General features: G+C 32.9%; 1 protein-coding gene across 1 annotated transcript; it reads left to right on the forward strand.

Moving 5' to 3' along the window:
• The first annotated feature begins 1,487 nt into the window (after window positions 1-1,487).
• LOC110662472 (uncharacterized) lies at window positions 1,488-8,875 on the forward strand. The gene is made up of 6 exons (XM_021821439.2): window positions 1,488-1,667; window positions 1,819-1,845; window positions 1,995-2,057; window positions 8,326-8,404; window positions 8,496-8,541; window positions 8,649-8,875. Exons 1-6 carry the CDS (start codon window positions 1,626-1,628, stop codon window positions 8,656-8,658), a joined length of 267 nt encoding a protein of 88 aa, XP_021677131.1. The 5' UTR covers window positions 1,488-1,625; the 3' UTR covers window positions 8,659-8,875.
• Window positions 8,876-12,524: the final 3,649 nt, after the last annotated feature.

Raw genomic sequence — 12,524 nt, forward strand, 5'->3', positions numbered from 1 at the left:
TTGAGAAGCCCTATGCCTTCTATTGTCCATCCATTCACAACAAAACCTAAACCCATATCTCATTCTCTCATCTTTTTCATTCTTTTGCTCCAATTGTTACCCTCCATTCATATTTCTCTGAACCCACCACAACTCCTCAATCTAGTCAACACATTGCACACCAATAGCCTTTCATCTTACACTGCCCAACCCACAAGCCTTCTGCCATTGCTAGTCTAGTATCTCCTTCAACCTATCTCATATTAGTCTTGCTTCTCACTGCTCCACACAAGTATACATGCTTCTCCCCTGTGCTAGATGTATTTTGGTTTTATTGTTTGGTGTTGCTGGGGTTTTGGTTTTATTGTTTTAAGGTGTTTGGTGTTGCTGGAGTTCAACAAAGGGAACAATAATCGAAGATTAAGTAAAACCCAATCACACTCATTAAAAACCTCACGTTGAATTAAGAAAAATATATTATGATTTGATGCTTTTATTATTTGGGTTTGGAGATATTTTGAGGCTTAAAATTTGCATGCGATGTTCATCTCTTCATTCCTATGTTTATCAAAAATATTAGAAATAATAATAGCAACAAGTAGAACTGTCTCCTTGATGCGGGTTCCCAAATCCATATTAAATTAAAAGGAGAATGCTTTTGCCTCTCATCCTTTGTTTATATAGAGTAATTTAGGAAGATATAAACTCAACCTCATTTTCTTATATACATCACACATGTTAATCAAAAAATACTTTTATAATTTGTGATTTAATTTGTTATTATTTGGCATGTATTATGATAATATATTTATTATGTTTTATGTATTTTGTTTGTTTGAATCATAAAAACATTGATTAATATTTGGTATTATGTTTAGTTATTTATTAAACACTGAATTTACAATGTTTGGTGTTGGGTATTCGATCCATTTAGATATTTTTCTTATTTTTCAACAAAAATGCATAATAAAATAATGAATTCAGTTGGGTTCAAGTAATATGCGAGTATTAGTAATAACATTTAAGATGAGTTCGGATAACTAAATATTCAGATTTGGATACTATAAAATTTATACCTATCTGTTGCCATCTCTAATAGAAAATGGATGGATATGATTTGGTATGGGTTGAGTAACTCGGGTCTATATATGTTGAGTCAGGTGTTTTAGATTTATATAGGTTGAATTTCATTTCTATTAATTAAATTGATTAAATAATTTTAATAATTATGAAGAGATAATAATTTTGTTCATAAAATGTAAGATATTTTTATTTATAAAAAGCTAGTATAATATTTTATATTATTATAAAAAAATTAGATATATTTTTAATATAAAACTTTTTATTTGTTAATTATATTAATATAATAAATAAAAAAATAGCCGCGTGTGGCTTTAAATTTGTTGATTATTAATTTTAAAGTTGGAATAAATTGATAATATTAAAATTATCCCACGAAGTTGAAAAAAAAAACGACGCAACTGTAAAAACTTATATAAAAGATTTCCTATTATTTAGTTAACCATGTTAAATTACTGGTGTCTCTTGATTCAATTGTTAAAAGGGTGAAAGCATCTGGTTCTAGGGTTTAAGGTCTCTCGATCTCAATTTCTCTGTCCCACCGGAACCTTCAAGAGCTCAAAGCCATGGCGAGTACCAAAGTCCAGAGGATTATGACCCAACCCATTGTACGTTTCACTCTTATGCTTCTTTCTGCCTTTCCAATTTGCTGCTTGTTGTCTTTAATCATCCATTTCTTTGAGGGTTTTAATGCTTTTTCTGCTTACTCATTTGTTGCTTTTTTTTTTGCTCTGCACTTACTGGATTATTCTCCACCAGAACCTGATTTTCAGGTTTCTTCAAAGTGTAAGTCAGTTTTTGGCTTATTCCGTTGTTTTTTTCTTCTGTGTTTGCTTGAATTCGGTTGTTTCTTAATGAGAATCTGAGTTTGCGCTAATGCTTGATCTTTTCTTTTTTTTTTTTTGGGTTGGGGGTGGTTGGTGACGTTGCCACAGAAAGCTCGCATTCAGATATGGCTTTTTGAGCAGAAGGATATGAGGATTGAAGGCCGAATCATTGTAAGTTTGTCCTATATATATGTGTGTGTGTGTGTGTGTGTATTGGTCTCTTTGTCTTAGAAAATTTATTGTTTTGTGACTGTGAGTTGACATTAAAGTTTGCTTGGTTTTGATTCTTGATTTATGGCCTCATACTTAGCAAATATGTGTGTAATTTGTTTGCTGTTGTTGTTCTGTTCTGTTTAGTTTCTTTTGCTAATTGACTAAGCTTATTGATTAGGGAAATATCTAATTATGCTAATGCCTACTTGACTGGAGAGAGATGGTATAGGTGTCTTGTGGGGATCTTATTTGTTGTTGCATGTAACAGTTATTATTAGTTCCTTAGAAAAGCAGACCATCACTTATTTTAGGCGCCATTTGCAACTATCCAGAATCCAGATAGATGTTCATTTAACCAAGCATGTGTTTCATCCCGATGGACCACTGTGTGTGAATTGCATTTATGCCTGACATACTACCAACATGACAATCATTATTGAGCATGCATTTCCTCTTCATGCACCTGCACTGTTATTTAGATTTAAAATTTTTTTGAATGATTTAAAAATTAGTCTTTATAACCGGGATTCAAAATAAGTATTTTATAAGTTTGGATTTCATTGAAAAAATTTTTCAATTCATATGTTTAATTAAAGGAAAAAAAGTTGGGTTCTTTGATGGTGTTCGAGCCTTTGGTTTACTTTCATTTCTAATTACTTTGGGCTTGCAATCATATTTGCATTGTAGTTCTACTTTAGAAGTCTTTCTTTCCATTCTTCATTCACTTGTATTGGAAGTCAATGTGCATATTTCTGTGCATTGTCTTTATTACTGCAAATGAAGAGATTTAGTTTTAGGGTCACATTCAAAAATCGATCTAATATATGGATTTTATGTATAAAGTATATTTTAAAAACGGTTCATATGACCTGCAATTTAGCTATAGAAATGTACATGTGAAAGCTCATTTCTTGTTGTGTAGCTCTCCATCTAAGTTGGGAAGGATCTTTTATTTAAATTCATAAAGTTTCCTTTACATTTGTTATTATTAGGCAGATCATAAATAGGGGTATGCGAATGGTCGGTTTGGTTTTGAATTGAAAAAACCGAACGGTTGAAATTTTAAAATGCATAACCAAACCAAACCGAAATTAAGGACATAACCAAACCGAGGTCCAGTTTAGTTTATTGGTTTTGAAAGAAGAAAAAGGCCTTATTCAGATTTAGTATCCCATATAATCCAGTTTCTAAGAAATATAATGATAATTGCAAAACAATTCATTCTAAAAAAATGTAAGAACAATTATCAATCCTACATATTCTTAAGAAAAATAACAATAAATCAACAACCCAAACAAACAAATTGTTAAAAAATTGCACAGAAGGATGTTGTTTTATGCTAAAGACTTGATCTATTAAACCAAATAGAAAAAAAAACTAAAATAACTATAACAATTCAAACAAAACAATGCCCAGAAAAATTGCATAAAAATTGTAACCAAATACCCAAAAATTATCCTGTGACCATTTGTGAGCAGATTGCCATCAAATGGATCCTATTTCTTTCCACAAATGCCTTCTCATTTATTAGCTTTTATAGTTAAATTGTCTCTAGCACCTTTAAATTTAAACATACTATTTCACAATCTTCAAGCAAAGATTCATCTGCAACAAAAGGCAAACGCAATATGTTACATGAGCATTCGATGTTGGATGAGTTCAAACGGAGATGGTGGGACTGCAGGAGGAGTGGTTGCCAGGGGTGTGCAAACAGAGATGATGAGATTTGAGAGAGGAGGTGAGGAATTGCTGGATTTTGATTCATGGAGTGAGAAACTCTTGAAGAAAGAGATTGCTAGATTTTAGTTTGTGGAGATAGTAAATTCGATGCAAGTCATAGGTGCCCAAAGTGCAAGAGCAGTGTTTCTCTTGATGTTCTCACTTCTCAATGATGATGACAAGAGTGAAATTAATCTAAATGATGAGGGGGCAGATTGGGAGAGCTTGTTACCTAATGGTATTCCTATAGAAGTATGGAAGTGCCTTGGGAGGTTGGAGTAGCTTGGCTAACTAAGCAATTGAATGGCATACTAAAATCAGGAAAGGTGCCAAATAAGTGGAGGAAGAGCACTTTAGTTCTTATCTTAAAGGACAAAAAGAGACATCCAAAGTTGCACAAACCACTGTGGTATTAAACTAATGGGTCACACGATGAAGTTATAGGAAAGAGTGTTGAGCGTGGACTTAGGGACACTACTAAGTTATCAGAGAACTAATTCGGTTTTATGCTTGGTAGATCTAGAACAAAGTTTATCTTTTTAGTAAGAAGATTAATAAAAATATATAGGGAAAGAAAAAATGTTCATCACATGGTATTCATTGACCTAGACAAAGCATATGATAGAGTACTGAGAAAATTCTTTGGTAGGTGCTAGAAAAGAAAGGAGTCTATTGAAATTTAAAATTTTAGTAAAGATTTGAGAAGATAACAAGTGAAGGATTTACGTGGTTCGGTTACCTAGAGTCAAAAGTCCACGGACACAAAACCTCAAAGGGGTTAACCTTTCATTCACTTGTGTTGTTCACATAATACATAAAGGTCCATATTTATAATGGAAGATATAAGATATAAGATATATATGGCATGATATTAATAAACCATAAATCACTCCTAAGCCGTTAATTTTGCTAATGAAATACTCAATTTTCCCATAATCATGAGATTATTCAACATGAGACATATCCCATGAATTAAAGGAAAATCTCATCAATTTCAACTCTCCTTATTGATGAGATTTTTGTTGAAGTTATGGATAAATCATTAAGCTTCCTCTTTCTTATTTTTTAATTTTTTTTAAATTAGCTTTAAATTTGAAACGAAAACTTAGAGGCAAAGAGACAAGAAGGGGTTCTTTTTCCTTAGGATTCAAGTGGAGGTTGAAAGTGATGTAACACATTAGCGTGTGGATTTGAGGCGGAAAGAAAGAGAGAGTGCTTGGACTTCATGCATGCCTTCTTCAGCGAAGGGCTTTTGGTGGTGACCTTGTTGGTGGCTAGTGCTCTTATCTAGGTGGGCAGTGAGACTTAAATGATGTCCTGGAGTGGTGCTTTGAATATGTGTACTTCTAGATTTGTTTCTTGAAAAGAAATAGAGGAGAAAAATAGAAAAAAGAATAGGAATGAGAAGTTTAGAATAAGGACTCAATGCCTAGGCTTTGAGCCATGAAGGGGAATTTTGGAGAAAAATAGCTTTGGAAGTCAAGCCCTAGGCTAAAATGAAGAAGAAAGAAATTATGGGAGAAAAATAGCTTGGGACTCAACCTCTTGGCATACTAAAATTTAGAATGATAGAAAAGTTTGGGAAAAATAATGAGAGCTCAAAAGGATTGCATTTCATTCACTTGTATTGTTTCACATAATACATGATTTTATATTTGTAATAGAAGAGATACAAGATATATATGGCATGATATCAATAAACCATGAATCACTCTTAAGCCATTAATTTTGCTAATTAGATACATGATTTTCTTAAATCATGCGATTCTTCAATATGAGACATATCCCATGAGTTAAAGGAAAATATAGTTAATTCCAACAGAGTCAATCTCAAGTATATAAATATTATTAAGGACATATATGAGAGGGCAGTCACAAGTGTAAAGATAGTGGGAAGGGACACAGATGAGTTTCCCATAACAGTAAGTTTAGATGAGTGTGTAACCTATAGGATCAATATAGGATGGATGAAATGGAAAGTGCGACAGATGTATTATTTGACTATAAGATCTTTAACAAAGTGAAAGGTAAGTTATATTAGGACTGTGGTTTGGCCAACTTGGCCAACTATGTTGTATGAGAATGAATATTGGGCATTTAAAGTATAACATACCCACAAAATAGGTGTGCAGAAATGCAAATGTTAAAATAGATGTCTAGGGAGATCATAATGAATAATATTATGAATGATCACATCCATCAGAGAATGCATGCAATACATATTGGAGATAAAATGAGAGAGGATCGATTAAGATGATTTGTTTATATCAAATGTAAAGAACTAAATGTTTCTGTACGAAAGTGTGATAAATTAGTAGGGAAGGAATGAGAAAAGAAAGGGGAAGACTTAAGATGACATGGAAGGAAGTGTTATAAAAGGATTTACAAGTTTTGAATATTGATGCAGACTTGGTGTCCAACAGAAAAGGTGAAGACTTAAGATGACGTAAAGGGAAGTAGTATCAAAAGATTTACAAGTTTTGGAAATTGATGCAGACTTCATATTCAACAGAGTTGAATGCCAAAAAAGGATCCGTATGGTTCACCTCAACTAGTTTGTGATTAAGGATTAATTGTTGTTGTGACGGGGAGGGAGATCGGAGAGAGGGAGAGAGGATCAGTGGGTGGTTTTGTGGACATAGAGGAGATGCTTCTGGCTTCAGAAGCATGAAAAACATAAATAGGAGGGCTTTGTGTGAACCTCATTGAAGAACCAAAATTTCTCAAAAGAATAACTGAAACCAAATTGATTGGACTGAAAAACCAAATTAGATTCATTTTTTCCATTAAAACAGATTTCTGCTCAGCTCTACTCATAAATGTTAACTTACTAGATTAGCAATTGCTAGAATCTTTTAGAATGGTTTCTCGATATATGTTATATAGTTTTATTTTTAAGATAAATTCAAATCATGTGTTATAGTTATTATAACATTCAAGATTTACTATGGTAAATTTTCATATTTTCTATTTTTAAGGACAATAGATGTAATTTTTCATTTGTAGTTTTGATTATCATAATGATGACGGTCATCATCATTTAGTTAATGTTTGGGCCTTTAGCATAGTTATCAAAGGCTCAAGGCGTACCAAGGCGCTAAGGTGTCTTGGAGCCTAGGCGCAGGTGCGCGCCTGAGTGAGCCAAGGAGAAAAAAAAAAAAAAATTAAAAATTAAAAAAATTATAATTATGTTATCACACCTCAAGTAATATAAAACTACATAATAATAACTAACAAATATGCAAGTAATAATAAGTTTATAATCCAAAAGAGGTAAAAATAAACTACTAAAAGTTAAAAACACTAATAAACTACTAAAAGTTAAAGTTTAATAAACTAGTAAACTACTAAATGTTCAATCCACATCAATAGAAATATCAAAATCCTCTTCATCTTTTTCATCTTCTTCATCATCTGCTGGAAAAAATGGAAAATTGCAGCTGCTGGAACAGTGCAGAAACACAGAGAGCATGGCTTTGGCAGCAAAAAAAAAATGCAGAAGAAGAAAGTGCAGTGCAGAAACAGTGCAGGAAAAAGAGAGAGAGAGAGAGAGAGAGAGAGCATGGCAGCCCCAAAAAAAATTGAAGCAAAAAAAGAAAGTGCAGCACAGGAAAGGGAGAGAGAGCATGGCATTGGTAGCTGAAAAGAAAAAAAGAAACAGGAAGAAAAAAATGCAGCACAGGAAACAGGGGAAGAGAGCAAAGAAGAGAGAGAGAGAGAGAGAGAGAGAGAGAGAGAGAGAGAGAGGAGGAGGAGAAGAAGAAGAAAACAATAACAAAACGGTAAAATTAAAATATACATATCAGGTTTGTTTGATCTCTTCCTTCCCACTTATTCTTTTTCTTCTTCTTCTTTTCCTCTTATTTTTTTTCGTTTTTGCTGGCTGCTGGTCTGGAGTCTGGACAAGCTTTAAAAAAAAAACCCTGTGCGTCTTGCGCCTTAGTGTGAGGTGGTGCGCCTTGTCTCTTCTGGGGCGCCTGGTGAGCGTTGCGCCTGAGGCGCGCCTTTGATAACAGTGGCCTTTAGTGATGTAATTCATGGTTTTATTTCTTTAAATGGTGGTGCTTACACTTCAAGTTAGAGGCATTTAGTTAATGCATTGTGCATTTCTTTGTGTGCCTATATGATTTTAGTTCAAAGACAAGCAATGTATCCTTCCATTTTTTATGCATTTTTTTAGTCCTTTTGGATTTTTTATTTTTTGTGAATTGGTTAGAAGGGTAATCACTTGTGGGCTTTGGTAAGGGGGGATGTATGCAGCTTTACCCTTCTTTACCCCTCTTTGCAGAGAGGTTGTTTCCTTGACTCGAACGTGTGACCTTCAAGTCACAAGAAGAGTAACTTTACCATTACGCCTAACCCATCCTCTATTTTTGAATTGGTTGTTGCACTAAACCTTTTTCATTGTTACTGCATGGAGTAGAATATGTATTAGAACAAACGAGGCATCCTTTATAACAACTCACATCTTTTATGAATTTTTGTTGCGTTCATTTTTAATTAACAGGGCTTTGATGAGTACATGAATTTGGTTCTTGATGATGCTGAGGAAGTCAATATCAAGAAAAAAACCAGAAAGTCTTTAGGTAAATTACCATGTTCAATTTTCCTCCCTATTTTCTGTATGCTCTAAACTGTATCTTTTTTTTTTTTATTTTTTTTTATTTTTTTTCTCAGGAAGGATTCTTCTCAAAGGAGACAACATTACCCTGATGATGAACACGTGAGTTAAACATCTATCCCTTTCTCTCCCTGTTCCCTCATCATGCCCCCAACCCCATCTCTCTCTCTCTCATATCATTGGTGATTCTATTTTCTTGTGTATTGCAGAGGGAAGTGATGCTCATCAGCAACTGTTGAGGCTGTATTATGTTTCTATTTCGGAGGCCTGGAAGTTTGAGCTGTGTAGTGTGTCCTGATATATTGAACACTAAAACATGCTTTTTTTGGACTGACGATTTTAGGTGATAAATGTAGGTAGGATATGATTCATGAAGTCCGAATGTTCAAGCTGAGTTTTCTTTATATTCAACTTGGCAATTAATATTTTGATGCTATTCGGGATCGTCTTTTATGTGATGTACAATGTTGTAAGCTCTTTGTATGCGTTTGCTACGCAGATATTTCCTTCTTGAAGCCTGAAGAAATATGCTGCTCTGAGTAGGTGCTGTAATTTTATGTTTCATGCCTTTATATGTAGCAGACTTGTCTTTCATATGAGCATAATTTTTTTTAATAAATAATTAGCTACATAACACTGGTGAATGGGAAAGAGAAGAAAAAATAATAATCAGCATGTGTAATGATTTTATTATGGCATTGATATGTTGAGTCTCAAGTTAGTGTAGGAGTGTAAGTCTTTTTGTATATCTCCAATAAGGAATCAATAAATTAGAGTAGGAGTGTAGGTGTTTTTGTAGGACTCCAAGAATGGTTTAAGAAATTAAAGCATGAGTGTAGGTCTTTTTGTAAGACTTTAAGAAGGAATTAAGAAATTAGGGTAAGATGTTTGTCCTTTTATAAGAATCTAAGAAGAAACTAAGAAATTAAAGAGGAGTGTTGATCCTTTTTTAAAACTTGAAGAAGGAACTAGGAAATTAGAGCAAGAGTGTAGACCCTTGTATAAGACTTCAAGAAGTAATAAGGAAATTAGAGAGGAGTGTAGGTCTTTTTGTAAGACTAAGAAAGAATCAAGAAATTAGAGCAAGAGTGTAGGCTTCAAGAAATTACAAGACTAGAATGAACCTAAAAATTAGAGTTGGTAGTAGCGAATAACCTTTTGTAAGATTCCAAGAAGGAAGCAAGAAAATATAGAGGATTGTGAGTCCTTTTGTGAAACTCCAAGAAAAGAACCAGAAAATTAGAAATAGACGTATAGGTCTTTTGCAAAACTTTAACGAGGAGCTAAGAAATTAGAGCAATTGTAGATCCTTTTGTAGGACTCCAAGAAAGAACTGAGATACTAAAGGAGTGCAAGTGCTATACCACCGTAAAAAAACCTCGAACTGAATTAGTGTGGTTTGATTCAGTTCTCTTAGTAGTTCGATTTGGTTCGGTTTCTAAAATTAAGAATTTTAGTTAATTTAATTTTGACAATTCGATTCGATTTGATTTTAATCGAATGTTCACCCTTAGTTCTAACTAAACACATATTGTCTTTTCAGTATAATAATGCGCGGCTACGTGCGCGCGCGTGCGCACACACACACATACTCATATAGACTTAGTCATGTGTTGGGTAAGAATAAGAATCAGACCGAAATTGGCCCATTCGATTTTCGGCCAAAGTCAATTTTGTTCATTTAAAAATAAAATTGAAAAAAATTTGGATTGTTGGATTTAATCAAAATCAAATCGAATTAGATAGAACCAAAATGAGAACTAGAACCACCTTAAGGTTTTATAGGCCAATTTATGTTCATAATTCCATAAACCAAAATCAGCGATTCTGTGTCAATTTAAATTGAAACCAGTCCGATCGCCAGGTCTAACTGTATCGTTATCTTATGGATTTGAAATTTAAGGAGTCATTCATTTGTAGAAAATTGAATTAGTTTTATGGAAAAGTTCTAAAGGAAAAATTAAAAAAACATAAATATGTATTTACATGTTTCATTTTTTTTCAAATGAAAAAGTAAAAAAATAATTTTTAAGTTTTCTAAATTTTATCTAAAATATGGAAAATAGATTTAAGTTAGTTTTCGATATTTCTTTTTATAACAAAAGTCATTTTTTCAACTCTTTACTAATATGCTATAATTTTTTCAAATAATTATTTTTAAAAATTATTTATAATAATAACAAATTAATTATATTATTATAAAATAAAGAAATGATATATATTAAAAATTTAAAATAAAAGAAGTTTCCAAATATATTCTAAAAGAAGTATTTCTTTTTTGTTTTTGAATTTAATTATTCGACAAGAATTGTCCTCATGAGAAAAAATTAAGGAGTTTCTCATTTATCTCTAGGTGTCAATATATCTACATTTCTAATTTGAGGACGATACATCAAATAAATCGTATGAGATAAAATAATCTAGATAAAGATCCATGGCTCACTCAAATTAATTTTAAAATCTTGCTGTAAGACTCCAAGAACCAACAAAGAAATTGGAATAAAAATGTATGTGGTCACCTCTGGGCAAAAAGAAAGAAACAAAAGATCATAGTTGACGATAATTCCATCAAGTCAAGAAGCAAATCTCAGAATATTGTATGTTTAGAATGTTTGAATGTTTTTGTATTTACTTTTTTTATTATTTTGGTTTTGATTCTATTTACATTTCAAATTTTAAATTTTTAAAATAATTACAATTTTATTATATCAAAATATATAGTTTTGTATGATGATGAAATTAACAGTTACTATAATTAGTTGAATATAAAGTCTTGAAATAAAAATCCTAAATTTCTACATACTTTTTAATTTGATTTTTCCACGAGTGTTAATATTCTGCAATATATAATTATCAATAAAACTTCTTAAAAGCTATACCCCTAGCCTTCGCCCAGGTTTACATAGTGTTGGTTTAATTCTACCATAAATTTTAAAATTCATTTGAAAATTGAATTTTAGTTAGAATTTTGAATTTTTTTTTAATCTAAATCATTATCCATGAAAAGGAGTTACAGCACCATCAGATTCTAATAAGGAGGCTAACCGATCAAGTGGATCTGTAATCCAACCCGGAAGCAAAATTCTCAATCTGACTTTATTAGCTACCCAATCTGCACATTTGTTAGCAAACCGAAAGAGAGTTAATCTATTTTATACAAGGGCTGTAATCTTTAGACAGAAAACATAATTACTGCTCTAAGTGCCACGCCTTCTGATGAAAGGGGCGGAATAACTAACAAAAGAAGCTGCACATCCATCCAGAAGCTTCCCCATTGAGTCACGCATTAGAATCCCACAACCTACTGCTGGCGATGGTGAGTCATATGAACCATCCATATTTAATAATTCCTTGAGATGGAAAGGTCTAGTGTCCTGGATTATGCTGAGAGCAATTCTGAATTGAGGGCAAAGAATGGTTTTGTGGAGATGACAGAGATTTCACCTCATCAAAATCATTCTGAGCTCTCCTAATAGTTAGGAGAGGATTTGGATCCACCGCTTGAAAAATTGCAGCATTCGTACTTTTCCAAATATGCTAGCACGAAAAGCTAGCCAATCTTATATGAAAGTGATATGGATTTGTGAAATTAGCCAAAAGAAATTGCCTCCTATTAAGAAAAGAACCGACATCACCTTCTCTCAGGGAAATTCCCAATGGCAATCCAAACCTCGACATTCTTGCATGAGGGCGTTAAAACAACATATGCTCTAGAGTCGCAACAAGGCAATCACACCAGGACAATTAAGGGAGTCTGAGCACTTTCTTTTGAATATATTTTCTTTAGCGGCAAGGGAGTTGCCACAACATCTCCAGATGAAATTTTGAATCTTTTGAGGCACTTGGAGGGACCAAATTTGATTCCAAAAAGATGGGGATGAAGGTAAAGAAGTTGATGCAGCTGGAAGCACAGATTCTTGATCACTAGCCATCTTAAGCTTAAAGTATAGAGCTTTAACTGGCAGTGCACTATCTTTGGAAAAGTACCATACCATTTTTGGATCTGAGACATGTTAAGAAATTCACGGCAATCCTCCAGGTCAAAAGTTGCATATAATAAATGCTGGTCCCAATTCCTTGTTTCG

The sequence above is a fragment of the Hevea brasiliensis genome, chromosome 4 (assembly GCF_030052815.1).
Source record: "Hevea brasiliensis isolate MT/VB/25A 57/8 chromosome 4, ASM3005281v1, whole genome shotgun sequence".
Taxonomy (NCBI): Eukaryota; Viridiplantae; Streptophyta; class Magnoliopsida; order Malpighiales; family Euphorbiaceae; genus Hevea; species Hevea brasiliensis.